Here is a 20954-nt window from a genome sequence, read left to right as displayed (position 1 = left end):
GCGTTACTCGATATTTTTTGTTATTAGATACGTAATTAATTTTTCAGAACAAAAATATATTACTTTTAAGATATTTTCTTTCTTTTAATTATGATGTACGAATAAAATTAAGTTTTTTAACAGAAAATATCTTAACCCTTAGACTACCATTTTTTTTTCTTTTTAATTTGAGATTTTTTTCATTGTTTACACATTAGGTAGGCTTGTAGAATTTAATCATGCATAGTGCCTGTATTCTCTTTCATAGGACACATGTGTCCCGTTGGTAATCTAAGGGTTAAAATATAAAATTAAAGTCGCACAAAAAAATTTTATTTTACATATGAAAGAAATTTAAAGTCAAAATTGATCCAGAGTCTTTGTACAATATGATTAAAGCTTTGATATTATTTGCAGTCTCATGTAAGAGAAATATAATTTCATAAAAATTATCTAATATCAAATGAAAATTCACTCTATGTGATTTTTGTTTCATGGTTCATAATTAATTGTCTCATTTATAAGCATGAATTTTGATTTCAAGTAACTATTATATATTTTAAAATATTTGTGATAGATACATATGAAATAATTAAATTTTATATATTTACTTTTCTTCTTCTCTCTTTCTCTCTATATAAATATATTATTTGTATTATATACACACCATATTTACAAAGTTCCTGAATAAATAACTTGATAACTTAATAGTAATAAAATCTTATATTTAATCGACATGTTCGTGCTGTGCGTTACTCTCACGCCAAGTATTCTGAATGAGCTCGACAAATTGTTGCCACCATCTGCTGCGCGACGTAAAGTACAACACGCAAGCAATAATGAAGATCCATGACAACACTAGACAATAGTCCACTTCATTAGAAGGTGTATTTGCTACCGGTCCCTTGAAATCCGCCGATGTAACATACAATGAACCATTCGGTTGCAGATTTGTCAGATGAGACACAAATTTGGCAAACAATTCCAGGGTATAAACAGTATCATTAAATTTGGCGACAGGCTTGCCATTGTGAACTAGCATCAATGTAGGTACCCCAACTATTCCATATTGAGCATTGAAGCTAAAAACAACATATTTTCTTTAGATTTCTTTATCAATTCCAAAAACTGACAAAAAATTAATATAAATTTTATTTTTATGAATATTTCGCACGCATACCTTTGATGTTTTATAGCATCAATGGCCACAGCTTTTATATGAGGAAAGGAACGTGGTATGGCATTAAAATGCGGCGCAGCATGACTGCTGAATATACACCATCTAGCATAAAATAATACTAAAACACATGTTCCTGGTAATTGTTTGCCATCTTTGTCGTTTCTTGAACGATTAGATGGACCAGGTTCTAAGATTAATAATTCCATAAGCCTTGTTGCATTAACAATCTATAATATAGTGTAAGAAAGATTAGAAAGAATATTTCTTGTTTATTCTATGTAATAATATTTTATATATTTGTTCAACCTCAACAGGACCATATGTCTTCTCTAATGAACAATTAATTTTTGTAATATTATTAGTTGAGATCGTATTAGTGGCATTTACTGCCAGTTCAGCATTTATTTTTACAGAATCTTTTTCTTCACTTGTATGTACTTGTTCACTTTCTTGTCCAGCATCTTTGACAATTGCTTGTGTTACAATTTCTTCTGTAGTCTCTTCACTGGTTATATTAGTAACTAAAAATGATGCAACGGATATTTATTTTAAAAAATTAATTAAATTACAAAATTCTATTACTTATCTCTATCAGATTAACATATTTTTAAAATATTATATTTATAGATTTTATATATATATATTATATGTATATATAATGGAATTAATGTAGATTTTAAAAATTTCACTTTCTTGTCCAGCATCTTTGACAATTGCTTGTGTTACAATTTCTTCTGTAGTCTCTTCACTGGTTATATTAGTAACTAAAAATGATGCATCGGGTATTTATTTTAAAAAATTAATTAAATTACAAAATTTTATTACTTATCTCTATCAGATTAATATATTTTTAAAATATTATATTTATAGATTTTATATATATATTATATGTATATATAATGGAATTAATATAAATTTTAAAAATTTAATTATTACATAAATTTTCTAACGTAAAAATATATAAAATTAAAAAAAATATATATGTAACTAAACTGTCTTTCTTTACCTAAGATTAGAAAAGGCACAATAAAGTTTATAAAGCTTCTTAATAAGATCATCTTGTGCAATTTTATGTTTATAGTATAAACCACATAAAAAAATTACATATAATCAAATTGAATTATATTCCAAACATTTTAGTTATAACCTCAATGAATAAGATTGATCGTTGAACTCGATGAACTCTGGCTGCGTTCCGATATTCACTGCCAGTACTGAAAATCTATAGTATGCGTGACATAAACTATAGATTCTCAGTACTGCCAGTGAATATCGGAACGCAGCCTCTATAACCTGTGGTATAACTCTATATACCAGTGTTGGTAAGCGAGCCGAATTTTTCGCGCATGCGCCGCAAATGTATCATGAATATAGTATAAAGGTGTATTTCTAATTAAATAATCGTCAAACTCTATATGAGATTATAGTATACTTCTGTTATCGATATAAAATCGTAATTTGATATGTGAATTATACAATAAATTAATGTATGAATCACAAATTATGGATATAATACAAACATGTCATATCCTTACATATATAATTTCAATCTGATTAATAAAATAGTAAATGCTAGACTTGATTTAGATTCAATTGTATTTATATATAAACAATGATTAACACATCATAAAACGCATATAGCAAACATATGTATTGGTTCGTCAAATTTTATCATTACTTGATCAGATGTGAAGAGATTAATATTGCAGTAATCAATTAGTCATGCAATTAGCTATCGGAAGGTTTTAGGATTTTTTCCCGAGTGCTTTTTGTGTCAACTCGGTTTTTTTCTGTTGTGCCATCTCCTTTTGCCTCTTTTCTTCCTCTCGTCGCTTTGCTGCCTCTTCTCGTTGCTGTTTAATTATAGCTAATCGTGCTAGGTCTGCCCGAGCTTCTTCCGTCTTACCAGCTGCATGTAATTTTTGATAATTTGCATAGGCTCTTTGTTTTTCTAATTGCTCCCTGAAAATCATAGAATTTAATCAAAGAATTTAAAAAATGGATATATCTTTGAAACAACATTATTCGATAATTGAACAATGATTATGTTTAAAATTATAATGCACATACCGCTCCCTTCGAGATAATTCTGGTTTTGCAGTATCTAATGATTGATTCAATTGGCATATTTTCTTAGTTTTCTTTTGTATTCTATTTGGATTTTCTACTTCAATTAAATTCTCTACGCCTTTTGCTTTGCCTCCCTATACAAATAAAATATTAATAAGAAATTAGACTACATAAAAAGTCTTTTTATTATTAAATACAACTATATGAAAAATTCTTTTAGTTTAAGTACTCTGTTTCTTAGGACGATTTGGAGCTGGAGTCTACGGCTCAAGGACTAACCACAGGGAATCTTACTCCCTAGGGGAGCTGGCCACGGTTTTTCAAGCTGAGGTTCTAGCAATCCTTGAGAGTGCAAACACCTTAACCTTAGTTAAAGCCACCAACAGAAATATACTCATCTGCTCCGATAGTAGGGCAGCTATTAACACTCTAGCCAAGACCACCACTGAGTCCTCGGTGGCTTGGGACTGCATGCTAGCGCTCAACAGACTAGGCGAATCCAATAGGATCACCTTAGCCTGGGTTCCCGGTCATCAGGGAATTTATGGCAATGAAGTGGCGGACGGCCTGGCAAAGCTAGGCACCCTCGAGGTCCCGGCCAGACAGGTCGTCGGCGTCCCCTTTACCACCTTTAGGTAGAAGACTCATCAAAGAGTCTTTAAAACGGGAACATCTGGTTTCGTGGGCCAGGTTCAGGGCTGTCGTCAAGCCAAGTTATTGCTGAACCGACCCCTTTCTAAAGGGACGGATGAATTCCTAACCATGAGCAGAAAGAAGCTCAATATCTCCATTGGCCTGCTCACGGGCCATGTGGCCCTCAGGGCCCACTTATTCAATCTCGGCTTGGCCGAGCGGAAAGACTGCCGGCTATGCGGCGAAGAAAAAGAGGACAGCATTCACATTCTGTGTTACTGTCCCGCACTTGCTCTTAGGAGATACACACTTTGGGGTCATATGTTCGCTGAACCCAGTGTATTACAAAACGTGAGGGTGGGCGATCTATATAACCTTCTTGTAAGGGCCAAATTGGATCGCCACATATAACCTCAGACAACCACGGGGTTACAGAAGATCTTTTAGATCTAGGTGACATCAGGGACTGATCTAGCCCCACCCGTCCTTCTTATTACTACTACTACTACTACTACTACTCTGTTTCTTAATACCTCTGTTTCTGACTCCGATTCCGATTCGCTCTCACTATCTGTGGCACTAAGATTTCTTGATTTAGTGCCACTTGCTTTTGGTTTTTCATCATCTTCTTCTTCCTCGTCAGAACTGTCCTGTTCTTTATTTTTCTATAAAATAATTCTTAAGTTAATCTTGGCTTTGTGAACAACGTAGCATAATGATATAAGACTTGAGATAAACTTTTAGTTTGTCATCAATTAAATCATTACAATTATTATTTCTAGCTCTTTTATAATATCAAAAATATCAGAAAATTTAGAAATATTTATATAACTTCATTTATATATATTCCATTGCATAAATATATCATTTCATATTTGATTACTAATTTGAATTTTTTTTTTCAATGTTATTATTAGATGTGTGTTAAGTAAACTGCAAATTTATAATGTATTGACACACACACACACACACACACACATATATATATACATATATATAATTTTGAGAAAAGATTTAAATTTAAACAGTCAATTATTTTCAATTGAGCTTATATCTTGTAATGCTCAGAATAAATTAAATCAATATAAAAAATTTTTCTATAAATATATATTACGTGTTATAATATACATTATAATATAGTGAAAATGAATAGTCTTTTAAATCTAATGAAAGAAAAAAGAAATAAATTTCGAACAATCAACACAATCACAAAAGAATTTTCTAAGTGATATCAAAATTTACAGAATTATCTACTTTTATAAATACTACTAATACAGTTATATGAATTTTGAATTATATAACTTAATTGAGCACAAATATGTTTTAGTATTACAAATAGTACTCCATTTCTTAATCATACGTAGTAAAAACTATAACCTTGTATCCATGTATCTAACATATTTATCGAATATTGCGTAATTTTATTTGCATAAATCGATTATATATATATGAGAAAATTAAATCTGTAGCGTGAAAAGCTTACACAGTAGGTAATACCTACTAATAGTCACGATATACTTAAGTAGTCACGCAATGACTATCGGTTAACCTAAAAAATACTGACTCTCCACTGTTGCTTTTTCTCTTCCTGGCGGCGCTGTTCCTCCAGCTCTTCCGGATTCGTAAAATGTCGATTTCTGCCTTTGTGATTTACAAATTTTCCTGCATGACAAGCAGATGATCATAGTAATAATAACACGAAAAAAATTCGGAGTAAATTCCCTCGAAGGTAAAAAGATTAAAGGATGCATTTACCTCGCGGCATTGTAGTTTGTGATAAAAAGATGCTGTAAGTCTTCGTGATTCCAATATCTCAAAAAGCTCAATACAGCACTTCGTTTTTTTTTATTATTTTTTCTGGATTTCCGTTTGTCGAGAATGAAGTGTCGCAAAAAATTCGTCCTTACTCCTTTTACATCAAGTCAGGTTACATCCATAAACATAAGAAAAAGATAGATGCGATGACATTTTGCCCACCCAAAAAATGGCTGCCCTCGCATCAAATTTTACCATCTGGGAGTTAAGGCTGGAACACATGAAAATATTTGAAATCGACCAATGACAGTCAAACATTTTTACACGTGGTAAGAACGTTTGACTGTGATTGGTTGATTCGCTTACGACCTTATAGTTTCAATTAAAACTATTTCACGTGCAATGGCTACTATTTTTGGCCACTGCAATATATAAAAGTCTATGCACGGAAGTTTGTAGTCATTGATTTTGACGTATTTCCTACGTTCGCATGTGAAATTATTTCGACCGGCAAATTATTTTTCATACTCTCTTGGTGTGTATGACATTTTAGGTTATCTCTCATGCATTTTGAATTTTCAAATAAATTTTTCGCATCAAGAAAATATGTTGATCCGATTTATTGTTACGTTTTGAAAATCTTTTCTTTTAAACATTCTTTCAAAATTTTTCATAGATATATATTTTAAGAAATGTAAATGAAGAAAATGCCTTTTTCTCACTTAAATTTGATCTAATAAAACAGATTTTATGGAATTTATGAAATTTGTGTATATAAATAGTATGCTACAATATGTTAATTTAATCTATTTGTTGAAATGCAATAAAAATAATGATACACATATGTAACATATGTGTGTATATATAGCCTGCTTGTGCACAATTAAAATTTAGGAAATGATGCAATCATGATGGTGAATGATGAAACAATGATGTAATTCACAAATTGTAATTTGTTTTAGGAAACTGGCAAGACAGATATTAAGGGGAATAAAAATGACCTTGACATGGGACGAGAAATATAGACTTATTACCAGGAATCTGGCAGAATGGTTAGGGGATGAGAAACTCAAAAGCATTCTAAAGGAACGTGATCTCAAGCTGTATTGGGGTACAGCTACAACAGGGAGGCCTCACATTGGTTACTTTGCACCTATGTGCAAGATAGCTGATTTTTTACGAGCGGGAGTAGAGGTGACGGTACTCTTTGCGGATCTTCATGCATATTTAGATAACATGAAGGCACCTTGGGAACTTTTGGAACTTCGTACTCAATATTATGAAGCTGTAATAAAAGCAATGTTGAAATCCATTGATGTTCCATTGGATAAATTAAAGTTTGTTAAAGGCACAGATTATCAGTTATCAAAGTAGGTTGGCATTATTTCGAAACTTGTATTTTACTGCATTTTGCATTATATTGATTTTTTTGTAATATATAATTTTATATACAGGATACAGAAAAAGTCATGGAATGTTCTGATATTTTGAAAACTATTTAAAGGATTTTAAAGGAAAATATTTTGGATAAAAATTGTAAACTTAGTGTGATCTAAAATTAAAATAATATTGTCATTTGAATTCCTGAAACAATTTTTTTATTTCAAATATCTATATCTAAAATCCATAATTCTCAAAAAAGTATTTTATTACTTTTTTTCCTAATTCTGTATATTCATATTAATTGATTCATTTTTTTTTCAAGGGAATACACATTGGATGTATATCGTCTAAGCTCGCTTGTGACAGAGCATGATGCGAAAAAAGCTGGTGCTGAAGTTGTTAAACAAGTTTCTAATCCTCTGTTATCTGGTCTTCTTTATCCAGGATTACAAGCACTTGATGAACACCATTTAAAGGTAGATGCACAGTTTGGTGGTGTTGATCAGAGAAAAATCTTTACTTTTGCAGAGAAGTATCTGCCTATAATGGGATATCAGAAATGTATTCATCTAATGAATCCAATGAGTTAGTATTAAACAGGAAAAATGAACAGAAGCTTTTACATGTTGTCTCCCAAATATATTGTAATTTTCGTATATCTCTTCCACATTTATTTTCTTTCTAGTTCCTGGTTTGGCAGGAGCAAAAATGTCTTCATCCGAAGAAGATTCCAAGATTGACTTGTTGGATAATGCTGCGACAATAAAGAAAAAGTTGAAGAAAGCGTTTTGTGAACCTGGAAATATTGCAGACAATGGAGTCTTAGCATTTTCCAAACATATTTTATTCCCATTATTTAAAGATGGCGATGCTTTCAATGTACCAAGAACCACAGAATTTGGTATGTAATTTGTATTATTTTATCATACTGCTTGTGATTTTATTATAAAAAAAAATTAGCAAATAGAATAAAATTTAATAAATATTCTTTATCGCATTTCCGTGATTTTAGGCGGTGATGTGTCCTTTTCCAAGTATGAGGATTTAGAAGCCTCCTTTGCAAAGCAAGATATACATCCTGGTGATTTGAAAAACGCTGTAGAGATATACATCAATAAACTCTTAGATCCAATAAGAAAGGAATTTGAAAATTCAAAGTTGAAAACGCTTGCAAACAAAGCATATCCTCCACCAAAAAAACAGAGTAATTTAGTTTGTTATGTGTATTTCGTAAAAAAATTGTTTCTGTCTAGAAATGCTAGAGAATTATAATCTATCATTTGATTTACTTAGAACCCTTGGAGATGGAAATTACTCCTGCAAGATTGGATATCCGAGTAGGAAAAATAGTCGAAGTTAAGAAGCATCCTGATGCAGATTCACTCTACATTGAGAAAATAGATTTAGGTGAACCAAATGGCCCACGAACTATAGTTAGTGGACTAGTCAATTTTGTACCTTTGAATGAAATGGAAAATAGAATGGTGGTAATCTTGGCCAATTTAAAGCCAGCAACTCTTAGAGGAATTTCATCACATGGAATGGTTCTATGTGCTTCAGTGTAAATATTCTGTTATATGAATAACATCTTAAAGTCTTATGTATACATCTATTGTATATGGATAAGGCAAAATATATGAATAAATAATTAAAATATAACTCAATATAGTGAGGAACCAACGAGGCAAGTAGAGCCTTTGAGACCTCCTGCAAACAGCATGCCAGGTGATAAAATTATTATCGAGGGATATGAAGATGGGACAGCAGATGATGTGTTAAATCCAAAGAAGAAAGTATGGGAAAAACTGCAGGTATATATATGCATTGATCATTTAAATTTATCATTTTGTGCTGGACATTCTACTAAATCTTTGCATTAAATGCATTTCTTAATTCAAGAAGTTAAAGATAAAAAGTATTTTATAACAAAATATACTATGTCATTAGGTCGATTTGGTGGTAAACGGAGATGGTGCAGCATCTTGGAGTGGGAATCTATTACTCACTACAATGGGCGACAAGATAACAAGTGATACTCTCAGAAATGTTCCAATTAAATAATGCAATTATAACTAGCTTTACATTCTTTACATCGATTAATTAGCTAGAAATCTGTTACTCTTATGAAATACTTCTTTTGCATTTTTCTAGCATTTAATGGGCATACATATACACCCATCAATATACAAAAAAATATTGATTTATAATTAATTTAAGTTATAAAAGTTTGATCAAGAGTAGCAAATATATATAAATAAATAAGTTTCATGACATTTATTAATTACGATTCTTAAAAATTATATAATGAACATCAGTTTTATCATTTAACATAAAGATAGTTTCTTAAATAAAATAGTGGTATCTGGTTTACATGAAATGCTGCATGATTGATCCTTTTATTGTCCAAGTAATGGACTCCTTAAAATTCTACAACTTTTTAAATTTTTTTTCTATAATCCACATAATTTTTGAAATATTACTTACTGGGTACTTTTTTGTATATATATGACAAAAAAAATGACTATAGACACTATTTTAACAATGTATTCCTGAGGCTAAGTCGTCTTGTTTTAAGTCTTGTTTTGAGTTAAAACGTCTTGTTTTTCCTCTGATAAATAGTTATTCAGGTAAATTAAATATTAAACAATTTGCCGAATGATGCAGCTTGATATATTAATAATATAATTATTTATAACAATATTTATTTTAAAATAAAATTTAACAATATTTCTTAGTATTTCTTAATATTTCTAGTATTTCTTTATATATATTATAATCTACATACATTAATTTATAAATTATAATAATATTAACAATACTTATTCTATATAGTGTCTATCTAGATTTAATTTAGCATGTATATTAAGAAATATTGTTAAAATTTTATTATTTATGATTTGTCGTGAGTATACATATATCGTATAAATAAAAAAAATATTTATTTAATAAATTATAAAATTTTAGGCAGTTTCCTTAATATTCAAATTGATGATTGCCATCTCATGATCTGTTGTTTTATTCCTTCCATTAGATATTGTAACCACATCTTCACAAGTCTAAAAAAAATTCATAATAAATGTTTTTAATATTTTGGTACAATGAAATATGTATATTTATTAAAACTGAAAGAATCTATTGCAAATAAGCGCACCAATAGCATCTTTAAGAATATACATTATAAAATGTTTTAATATATCAAGTTGCATTATATAATTTTTTAATGTACTCAATGTCTAGAGCTTTCCGACATCATAATTAAAAAAACTATTTAAATTTTACTACATACTTTTTGAATCGTTTTTATCAATATATGATAATTTTATATTTTAAAATATAATGAGATTTTTTAATAAATTTATTTGAATTTTTTAAAACCATTTAATAAATTATAGCTTAGATAAATTTAGCAATTGCGATATTGATGCATTTACTTCACGTTGCAAAAAAATAATAGTAAATTACCCATAGTTTCTTGTTGTAATTCTACCTTGTAGGAAGGATTGTCATACGCTGATGTTGTTTTACGAGATGATATATCAGCCTTACTACTCGTCCGTCTTTTCATGAGTATCATTAACAAGATTAGAGTCGATAGTATCGCCAAGGAAGCCACAATGGCTACTATCACCAAGGGACCATAATAATCTCCTTCGTAAAGAGGAAATGATGCGATTTTTCCGGCTGAAAAAAGATTCAGTTTGATTTATAGTAGAGATTTTTTTTTAATTTCTATGAGATTTATACAACATCTATAAATTTTCAATAAAGTAATTTTATGATGTGATGTGATAATAATAATAAAAGAAAAATAATGTTTTTTTAATAAAAAAAATTGTAAAAAATATTACCTTGTTGAGACACAGTAGCCGGTAAGAGACCTGGCTTAGTGATGAAATCCTGCACATTACTCTTTTTTATTCTTCCATTTGTTAAGTATATTTCAAGCCATAATCGATACCTAGTGCCAGGTTTGAGATCATTGATAACAGTTTTGGCATCAGAATCTCTTTTGGCAATTTTGAAGATACTAGTATCTTCTTTGCCAGTGTCACTTTGGTAAATTGCACGATAGATATTTACGTATTTGTCCTCTGGATAAGGCACACCACTCCATAGCACTTCTACGTTTGTCGATTTGATCGTCTTTATTTCAACTTTTATGTCAAAAGAATATGGATCTGGCTCCATCAATGTAGCTACTTGAATCTATTATAATAGATTATACTATGTATTATTAATACACAAAACAATTTTTATAGATTCATAATTTTAACTTTTTTGTAATTTTATATATAATTTTCATAATGTTTTAATCCAATATATATTATTATCATCATTTATCAACTATTATTAAGATTAACATTTAAGGTATTTTTATAATTAAATAAAAAATTATAAATATAAAATAATTTTAATAATCACTAAATAGCTTACCGTTTTCTCGCTTATTAACTCTGTTGATTGACCTGGAAATGGTATAAAATAGATACCGATTTCATATATGGTTGATGGTTTCAAGTTTTCAATTACATAATTTGTCACAGCACGATGAATCAGTGGTGTTGTTGCATAAACTTTACCATCATGTTCTTTATATCTCAATTGAACGCCGTCTATGAATTGTAACTCGTACTCTGTGAATTTCTTCCACATAACATTGATCCAGGTAGAGTTTGTTTGCATTATTCTAAGTTCAGTATCAATTGATATTTGCGGAGGCAAAGTTATCGTTTCCGTACGTTTCTCTAACGTACGTACACTATAAATCTTGCTAGTCGGACTATTAGTCAAATCCTTCAGTTTCACTGTAATCTTCATTTTATATTCCGTCATTGGCTTTAAATCACCTAACTCAAACTCGAGTTGAGGTGTTGCAATTAAGTCGTTAGGAGGTGCAAATACTTGTACTTTCCATGTAGATGGATCGAAATTTCTAGAAAATGAGAAATACCAAAGATTGAGAGATATTAAATTTGGATATATTGGATTATGATGATGCCGCACACATGAGAAAAATGGAGATAAGTATATACAAATGGTTCTTGCAACTTACAATCACATGAATGATTTTTCGTCATGCAAACCACTTTTGATCAAGCAAGCTAATGAAATATAATACAAATTGTGATGTTAGCATAAATTGTAGAATAAATAAATATTATAGTAGCTACCAATATAAATTGTGCAATTCCGTAATTAATGTCCCAGTACTTACGTCTTGTCGCTGGTATATCGTAATTCGACTCTTCCATGCAATCCTACCAGAACTTGGGGTATAGTAAATACTAGCCGAACTGTATGTTCATCTAGTGCTTCCAATACTTGCATTATGACTTCACTGGAAGAAGGTGCAGTTGCAAATCCAGATAGTGAAAAGCCTGGAGGTACAATATTATGCTCCAAGCCTATAATACATTGTAATATATTTGTTAGAAAATGTATTATAAATTATATATTTCTTATATAGATTATGTTATGTAAATTATATTTATATGTATAGAAATTATATATTTTATTCCCACTTAATCGTTATTTACCTGGCAATTGTGATGACAAATGATTACAAGTCCATTGTAAACAGCATGGATTAACAGGTAGATGCATCAATGTTGCTTGATGAGGAGGACATGGCAAATTAGTAGGTAGAGCTGGTACAGGTTTACAAGCTTCTCGACAAGATACATTGCCCATTTCACAATAACAACGTTTCTCGCAACCGGTAACGTTTGAAGGTAATTCGCTCCAATTATCATAGGTAACTCCTTCATAGTTACAGGAACCATTATTTCTACAGCGTACCTCCTAGAAAAGTTATTCTTCTAATATCTTCTTATAAATTATAAAAATTTGGTAAAAAGTTTTTTCAGTTTAAAAACAAAACGATTTTTACAAAAAAATAATTATTATATTTTTAAAATATCTGAAAATGACTACATACATAATGCTTACCAAAGATTTAATAATATATCTTAAGCAATATACATATCTAAATAATAAAATCTAAAAATAATCTAAATAAATCTAAATTAAATCAAAATAAATGAATAAGATAAATGAATAAAAATTAATTTGTTTTTTAGAAAAATCTAAATTTTGTGTCGAAAGAAAAAAATATTTTTGACAAAAGATATACAGCCTTGGTCTGTACTTTACTTACATGGAACATCCTATATAAACTTTCAGTTCAAAATTAAAGATCATACCTGAGGACAACATTGTGGTGGCTTTGGAACAAAATTTTCTGGAACTGTTTCCCAATCTAGACAGTGAGGATCCAACACATCCAATCCAAAGTCTGTGGGACACTCTATTGTATTACATTCAGCTTTGCCATCTTCTGCGCATATGCAAAAGTTGATGCATTCATCGTACCATTCTGCGCCAATTTTATAAGACTTTCCTCTGTAGTTGCAGGAATTCTTGTCAGATTTTTCGGAAATATTCGTCTTTATTATTTCAGCTGGCAAAAACACTTGTATAGCTGGTCCAGTACGACTTCCATCTGCCAGACGAACATAGTATGTGTGTGCGGGTTCCAAATTTGAAAGAATACCGTCTGTAAAATATATAGCTATATATAGCATTGTAATTAATGAAAGCTAGCAAAGGAAAAGTAAATCAATTTTAACAATTCTTTGTTTTCATCGATAAAACTTTATCAACCTTTATCAGGTTTTTGTTGTCTCCACACGTGATTGTTCTGTGAGATTTCTACAGTAATATCTTGAATGTTTTTTACAGACATCTTCAGTTTGATTGCCGTTGAGTTCAACACTTTTGCGTCTATCAAATGTACATTTAAATCTGTGGTATTCTCTGATTTAATCTCGTGATCGCCCAAAGTAACATCGCAAAGTGTAATAGTGCAGCAGGCATCTCTAAAGATCAAGTAATATGTTAGTTATTTTCTTGTTTAAGTATTCTATTTCACACATGATCCAATCGTTTATGATAGCTAATTTTTCTTTCAAAGAAGAAGACTATACCTGGGATCGGTTAATACAACGCAGCGTTCATGCTGATTGATTGTGGAAGTAGTGTCATTTGGTGGACATCTGGGTTGACATTTTAAATGACCGCCGGCCTCGCAGATGCATACTTTGGAACAGCCATCTTCAATACGTTGTCCTCTAGTCACAGTCTTATTGCCTAATACGCACGTTTCTTCCGGTTCGGTAGCTGCAACAGCATATTTCTTTTTCATATTGAATAAGTTTTTTAATAAGAAAATAAACTATCCCACAAAAATATAAAAAATCTTGAATAAAATATAGTTTACGCTCTGATGTTGCTTGTAAATTATATGTTTGTAGAATAGATTTAAATTATAATATAAAATTCTTTCTATTCCTGTAAAAAATGATAGCAAATACTGTTCCTATTCTAATGTTAATAAGCATTGATAAATGTACTAACAAAATCTCTCGAGTAGAAAGATGAAATTAAATAATTTAATATTAGAATGAGGTAAGTTTACAATTTATAAAATTTATTTGTTCGTATTATTTTATTTTAGAAGTGAACAAACGAATTATGGATTTATAAATCATGAACTTACCTCAGTCTGTGCTGAGCTCATTAATTTTTGAAGATATAAGGAAACGTACCCGAATCTGTGGCACAGACAACAAGGGCACAGCATGATTCCTCAGTGATTAATTTTTCTTCGCACAAAGGATCTTCAATACGTTTGCCCGCCCTAACATAAGGGGAAACACATAACGGCTGACAATTTGTAATTCCATTTTCGGAACATGTGCACTTTTCCTTGCAATCTCGGATAACTTCTTCACCTACTGAATAAGTACGATTTCCATAGACACACGTTGATATTTTCGGAAATAATGTTGAGGAAACGTTTATAGCAGTTTCATTGTGCAATGCAATGTATTCTCCACCTGATAATGAAAAATATACTAAAATTAATGATGAAACATTTGAATCATAAAGAGATGAGAATTTAATTCATTCACTATTTTGATTTTTACACAAAATATTTTATATTGATTAATTATTTAATTTATAATTTACAAAATATTTTTTTTAAATGTTCCAACTAAAAAAATCAAATAAATAAAAATTTTTAAGAAATAATATTGTTAGTATATTTTTATTATATTATTATATTATATATTTAGTTGTTTTCGAAAATAATATAATTTTTATCGTATTATAAATAATTACTTAAAAAATAAATATTGATTATTTTTTTTAGAAAATCCAGACGATATTGTTTAAGTTAATTCAGATATAAATGTTTGTGCTATATAATGCTTAAAGTATGCTATTCATAGTACTTTTAAAATTTGTTCTCGTTATCAGCAGCGCAACATTTTTTAAAACATTTATTGCTTGTACTACATTAAACACATTTTCTTTAGATTTAATCTAATAATTTTCACCGTAAATTATTAATTACAAAAAAATGAATATCCGTCATTATTATTCTCTATAATGTTCACCTTCGACATTCTTGTCATCCTCGTCCATACTGATGTCACTAAGATCCGTAATATTAGTATGCAATGAGTTCGTCGGTTCCGGAGAAGAAACGTTTAAGGCTCTGCCTCTCGACATTGTTTCTTCCGTAGTTTGAGTTTCGACCGTAGTGTTCATCATATTCTGGGCAGTAAGATTGTTGATTAGTGTCGTCTTCGTCATAGGAATTATCGGTTCTCCACGAAGAAGAAATGGAATCGATATACTTGTGGCATTTATGGATTTCATTGTCATCGAAGATTGATCGATCTTTATTGGAGTAATCGTAGATGAAATTGATAATGTCATTAAAGCATCAGAATCTGCGTTTTTCTTTGAATCATCTTCTTTGATTACAGGTTTTTGGTATTTCTGATCACCTTTGGTTTTAAAGTCTATTAGAGGTTTTTTCTTTGCTTCAATTGCAGCTTTGATATCAATTTCTTTCGCTGGATACGCTTTTAATTCTGTTATATTATTTTGCCATTCTGTTTGAAGAGGTTGTACTCCTAGAGTATCTTTGCTATTGATATCTACGAACAAAAAAGGAGATATGATGTTTGAAAAATTCAAATATCCAATAAAATTATTAAATATTTTGCTGCTTTAAATGCAGTAAATTTTTAATACATTTTATAAAAGTCAGATAAAAAATAGAAATATTGAAAATTTTGCTTTGTTAAAACTTTGTTTGATAACGATTCAGATAAAAAAAAATTCGAGAAAATTATGAAACATGTATGAAAATGCGTAAATCTTCCATTCATTTGTCGAAACGAGAATTAGATCGCTGTCGGTGATAAGACATAGTTAGCTTCTTATGGCATAAAAATTAAGCACGGATCCTTTTGTTTCATATGTTCCCAAATATTTGTCAATCATATCTTGTAATTCTTGACTTTAATATTGTATATTTTCTCTTTCCATGTGATTTACTCGCGGGTGTCGTAAGTTAAGAAAACCGAGCATCTCTCTTATGCGGTCATTCATGTCTCTGAGTGTTTGATCGTAAATACCGAAGAGAGAGAAGATATTATGTTAATCTTCTTTATTAATTAAGTCGTAAGGAACAACGGAATCAAGATATGCCGAATAACGGTAGTCACACGGATGACGTGAAAGGAAAGGAATGGCAGGAGAGGGAAGTCACACATACACAGGTACAAATTATTGGATTTGACCGCGATCCGAAAAGGAGACTCATGCTTCAAATAGCTGCACACGTTTTTGTCTTCTTCGATAATATTATTTTTAACGATTTTTCGATAGTAATATAGTTTGTAAAACTATTTTAAAAAGAATGTTATAAGATTTTATTTATATTGTTTAAAAATAAATGTTTCCTTTTCTATTTTATATTTCATTTATATATCAATATATGTTTTTTTACATATTTTAATATAAAAATTGTATATAGATTTAACCGATCTATTTTTATATAGGTAATGATGAAGCTTCCAATATTTTTCTTTCGAAAGTTTTTAAATAATTTAATTATATAAAAATCTCGCGAATGGCTTGAAATATTATTCGAAACCGGAAATTCTTTAAAATCTTGAAAAATATCAAAAAGTCTTGAAAGATAGTTTTAAATGTCTTAAACAATTTAAATATTTACAAAGTATTTCTTTAAAAATATTTAAATATTCTACACACATACATACATTCATATATGCAAATGTAAAAAAATCAAAATTCGAATCATATATAATTACAGCTCTACTTTCTACATATGATTTACACTTAATACATATACACATAAATTTTATAAATTTCTTTTAGCTTTCCTATTAATTAATGTCTTAATTAATTAATATCTTATTGTACTTTTTTCTCACGCCGTTATATTAAGTTTTTAAAAATCAAAATTTTTTAATCATATAAATCTCTCAGAATTTTGCTATTCAATGTGCGGACTAGTTTTTTCAAAAGAAGAAAGTGTATTGGCAAATATAATTTATAAAATAGTACAATTTATAAAAGTAATATATAATAGTATAATTTATAAAATATACTTTTCTTTTATAAATTATAATTTATAAAATAGAAAAGTCCAGCGTACATATATTCTAATATTCTAATATTTTATATATTCTATAAATTTTAATATTATCACATATCCGTATAATGAAGTTTCGCATTATAATCTTGTAAATCAACTAACGTTCACACATAAAATAATGGTCTCTTTCTATGCTGCTCTTCCATTTACATTTGTTATGCAGCATGTGACGATGTTAGAGTGAGAAAGCGAGTGAAAGGCGGGACGCGCAATGATTCTATTCTAGACATGTGCGATTAAAATAAGAGTGAAAATTATATTTTAAACTTCACGCTCAAGTAATAATTCAAATTGTAATTAAAAATATTATAATCAAGAATTAAATCACTAAACATTAATTAATTGTCTTATTAAAAATAATTTATCACGATGCCCTAAATCATTGAACTCCTTAAGACCGACTATAACATCTTTCTCCTTTCGTCTGTCTTTCACGTAAGAAACGTGATTTTATTATAAAAAAATTATTGAATATTAATCACTAACTTTATAATTTTAAAAACTGTTTTGAGAAAATAATTTTTATCAATAAGAACTTATTCAAAAAGGCTAATGTGAACCACCAGCGTTGAAGTTCGACGCAATTTAAGAACAGAAACAAATTAAAAATGCAAAATTAAGTATAATTACAGATAACTTATCGAATATTATTCTTTAAAAAGGACATAAAGACCGTTAAATCGAAGTTCAAAGTAAATAAAAACGCAGACGTTTCGATTCTCTTCGGATCATTCTCAATGTCGAATCGCAAAAAAGGCATACAATAATATACAAAATAACGCAGTCAGTACAATGTCCGATGTAATAATGTCAAATCGCTATCATACAATTTAAAAAAAAAATATTTTGGAGACAATAATAGAACGAAAATTATAATACAAATTGAGTTTCGCAAAGGTAAATTACTTATTGCGAAACTCAATTTATCCTATGATATCATCTAAAATGTTTTATGCATTTATATATTTATAATTGTTAATTTACAAAATCAATTATTTTTATAATTAATCTATTATGATTAATTATAAAAATATATTTAAAAAATGCCAATTGTTACACACATGCACTATCTTTTCATACATTGTTTATACATCTATAAATTTATACATAGCATATATTATAAAAATATATTACAAGACAGGTTTAGCTTCAAGGAGAACTCACCGGGTGTTGTGGCAATTTGCACTTCGGTATTGGCGATCGTCAAGGAAAAGGCGACCCCGCCTAAGAAGCACAGCCTTAGCAGAAAGCATTTTTCCTGGACATGCATTCTACTGCATTCTTCTGCACAACTAACGTACGCACACACAAACACGTGCACCTACTGTCCTTTTTTTATGAGAAAGTCAGAAATGTATCGAGAAAAAAAATTGCAAATATACCTTCTTGATGAGCCACTGTTCGCAATAAACCAACAACGCGGGAAGAACGGACAGCCCGTGGCTGACTGAAACGGGTTTTAGAGACCTGGATAGCAAGGAGAAAAAGAGAGAGAATGGTCCATTCTTCATGTATGTGTATATGCGTGAGAGGGGAGAGGACAGGTCTCTCGAAAGGATTGTGCTGTGAACTCGCAGTTCACGAAACACTGTATGTCGTGTGTGCACGCTGAAAGCGTGGCAACTGATCGACTGGCCGCTCTCTCTCGTCTTCGTTTATGATCCGTTCCGAGGCTGGAGTTAAAGTGCATTGCAGCGGTGAACGGGATTCACCTCCCCATAGCGTATATACGTATATATCATTGGAATTATATCGTGTATAAGATCTGAAACATAATTCTAAAAAGTATTAAAAAAATGTTTTTATGTAATATAATAACTCTATAATAACATTAAAATAATTAATTAAAGATATATAATAAATTCTTATTTACAAAGTTGTATTAAAAGATTCCTGCCTATAAACTCTTTTAATAGTCATTATATGTATACGCACTCGTTCATGTGAAAATGAGTGAGCGAGTGAGATAATTCCTATGTGTAATAAAAGAATATTTAAGAAATTATATTTCCAAAAAAAAAGATAAAGACGCGAGGGCCATGCATCTGTTTAAAAAATATTGTATAAAAGTATTACTTGTAATATATATTTTATCTATGTATGATTAATGAGTCTTGTCGAAATGAGAAATAATTGAAAATCGTAATTAATTAGATCTGAAAATAATTATTTTATAAAAAAGCTTACTTAATGCATTTCTACAGATAATAGATGTTGTCTATCAACAATTATTACAATTAAACACTTGATACATGCACGCACTGCATCAATATTGTATTTTACATTAGCCTAAAAAAATTTGTCTTGTATAATTATATATACATACATTATAAATCTGTTAATGACACAGATGTCTGTTAATGCTTGAATATTATTGTTATAAATTAATATTCACGCGCGTGTTTTACAACATTGACAATTTCTACATGAAACAATGAGTTTCTCTTAATAATGAAAATATCAGACGATAACTTATCATCAAGATGACAACTTATTATCATATTGATTCATGTAGAAAATAATGTATCGATTATAATGATCATAATAGAAATAATATTTCACAATTAGATCTATGTATATATAATGTATATGTATTTTATGTATATGTATGTATATAAATCAAAACACACATACATAATGTACATAATGTACATACATAAATTTTATACAGCACACACATGTTCACATATATGTATTTAAAATTCATTTTCGTGTTTCTTTCTTATTTTCTGATTTTATTGTATATATAATGTAAAATTTACTATATAATATATAAGCATATATATACACATACTTTCTCTTTCAGAATGAGAATGAGAAAAAATATAATATTATTATTTTCTAATAATTATATTAAAATAAATTAATTATTAAATTATTATTTTAATAATTATTAATATATATATATATATATATATATATATATATATATATATATATATTAATAATTATTAAAATAATAATTTAATAATTAATTTATTTTATTATTAATAATTATTAAAATAATAATATTATAAAATTATTATTTTAAAATAATTATACATTAAATTTATAATATTATTTTAAAATAATTATTAAAATAATTATATTATATAATTTTTTACTTGAATAGTTCATGTCCTCTATCTTTTATGCCTATATAAAGTATTATTTATTTAGATATTTTAAAACTTCTATATATCAATTATTGTGTAACTTACTCGAGAATTGCAATCAATTTTTAATAATCGAAAAAATAGAAATTGAAAGTTTAATAATATTAGAAAGAAAGAGAAAGATATAATATATAAATAGATCAAAAGAGGGACGAAGTTCGTTCTTATTTAATATTTTAGTGTTTCAAAAACATTGAAATTGCAGATTAAATTTCGAAAAAGATCAATTAGATTGCTTGAAATATTAAAGTATCAAATT

General features: G+C 29.0%; 4 protein-coding genes across 9 annotated transcripts; 1 reads left to right on the top strand and 3 right to left on the bottom strand.

The window, feature by feature from the left end:
- Window positions 1–565: 565 nt before the first annotated feature.
- Bug (thioredoxin domain-containing protein bug) lies at window positions 566–2598 on the bottom strand. The gene is made up of 5 exons (XM_083094279.1): window positions 2166–2598; window positions 1849–1923; window positions 1466–1680; window positions 1160–1386; window positions 566–1061 (listed from the first exon to the last, which is right to left on the bottom strand). The coding sequence occupies exons 1-5, from the start codon at window positions 2215–2217 to the stop codon at window positions 707–709; spliced, it is 924 nt and encodes a 307-aa protein (XP_082950405.1). The 5' UTR covers window positions 2218–2598; the 3' UTR covers window positions 566–706.
- Window positions 2599–2737: 139 nt separating this feature from the next.
- Window positions 2738–5790, bottom strand: LOC145968642 (uncharacterized). Its single transcript, XM_083094280.1, has 5 exons — window positions 5618–5790; window positions 5427–5524; window positions 4396–4527; window positions 3230–3363; window positions 2738–3121 (listed from the first exon to the last, which is right to left on the bottom strand). Exons 1-5 carry the CDS (start codon window positions 5625–5627, stop codon window positions 2905–2907), a joined length of 591 nt encoding a protein of 196 aa, XP_082950406.1. The 5' UTR covers window positions 5628–5790; the 3' UTR covers window positions 2738–2904.
- Window positions 5791–6013: 223 nt separating this feature from the next.
- LOC145968637 (tyrosine--tRNA ligase, cytoplasmic-like) lies at window positions 6014–9370 on the top strand. 2 transcript variants are annotated; one of them, XM_083094269.1, is made up of 8 exons: window positions 6014–6152; window positions 6580–6987; window positions 7323–7585; window positions 7686–7901; window positions 8013–8204; window positions 8294–8561; window positions 8670–8811; window positions 8948–9370. In XM_083094269.1, the coding sequence occupies exons 2-8, from the start codon at window positions 6614–6616 to the stop codon at window positions 9059–9061; spliced, it is 1569 nt and encodes a 522-aa protein (XP_082950395.1). In that variant the 5' UTR covers window positions 6014–6152; window positions 6580–6613; the 3' UTR covers window positions 9062–9370. The 2 variants fall into 2 exon arrangements, with proteins under 2 accessions (XP_082950395.1, XP_082950394.1); XM_083094268.1 differs by lacking the exon at window positions 6014–6152 and adding an exon at window positions 6379–6398.
- On the bottom strand, window positions 9260–20250 carry Sas (stranded at second). 5 transcript variants are annotated; one of them, XM_083094252.1, is made up of 13 exons: window positions 18923–20250; window positions 18705–18864; window positions 15463–16011; window positions 14608–14898; window positions 13987–14179; window positions 13664–13878; window positions 13204–13556; window positions 12538–12802; window positions 12216–12405; window positions 11435–11933; window positions 10849–11206; window positions 10488–10681; window positions 9260–10056 (listed from the first exon to the last, which is right to left on the bottom strand). In XM_083094252.1, the coding sequence occupies exons 2-13, from the start codon at window positions 18808–18810 to the stop codon at window positions 9961–9963; spliced, it is 3309 nt and encodes a 1102-aa protein (XP_082950378.1). In that variant the 5' UTR covers window positions 18811–18864; window positions 18923–20250; the 3' UTR covers window positions 9260–9960. The 5 variants fall into 5 exon arrangements, with proteins under 5 accessions (XP_082950378.1, XP_082950379.1, XP_082950377.1 ...); XM_083094253.1 differs by having other exon boundaries at window positions 18705–18832; XM_083094251.1 differs by having other exon boundaries at window positions 18705–20250.
- Between the last annotated feature and the right edge of the window lie 704 nt (window positions 20251–20954).

The sequence above is a fragment of the Camponotus vicinus genome, unplaced genomic scaffold (genome assembly GCF_025532165.1).
Source record: "Camponotus vicinus isolate PSW18456_S1 unplaced genomic scaffold, iyCamVici1.0 SCAF_3, whole genome shotgun sequence".
NCBI classification, from domain to species: Eukaryota; Metazoa; Arthropoda; class Insecta; order Hymenoptera; family Formicidae; genus Camponotus; species Camponotus vicinus.
This window is presented reverse-complemented; position numbering and strand designations above follow the sequence as displayed.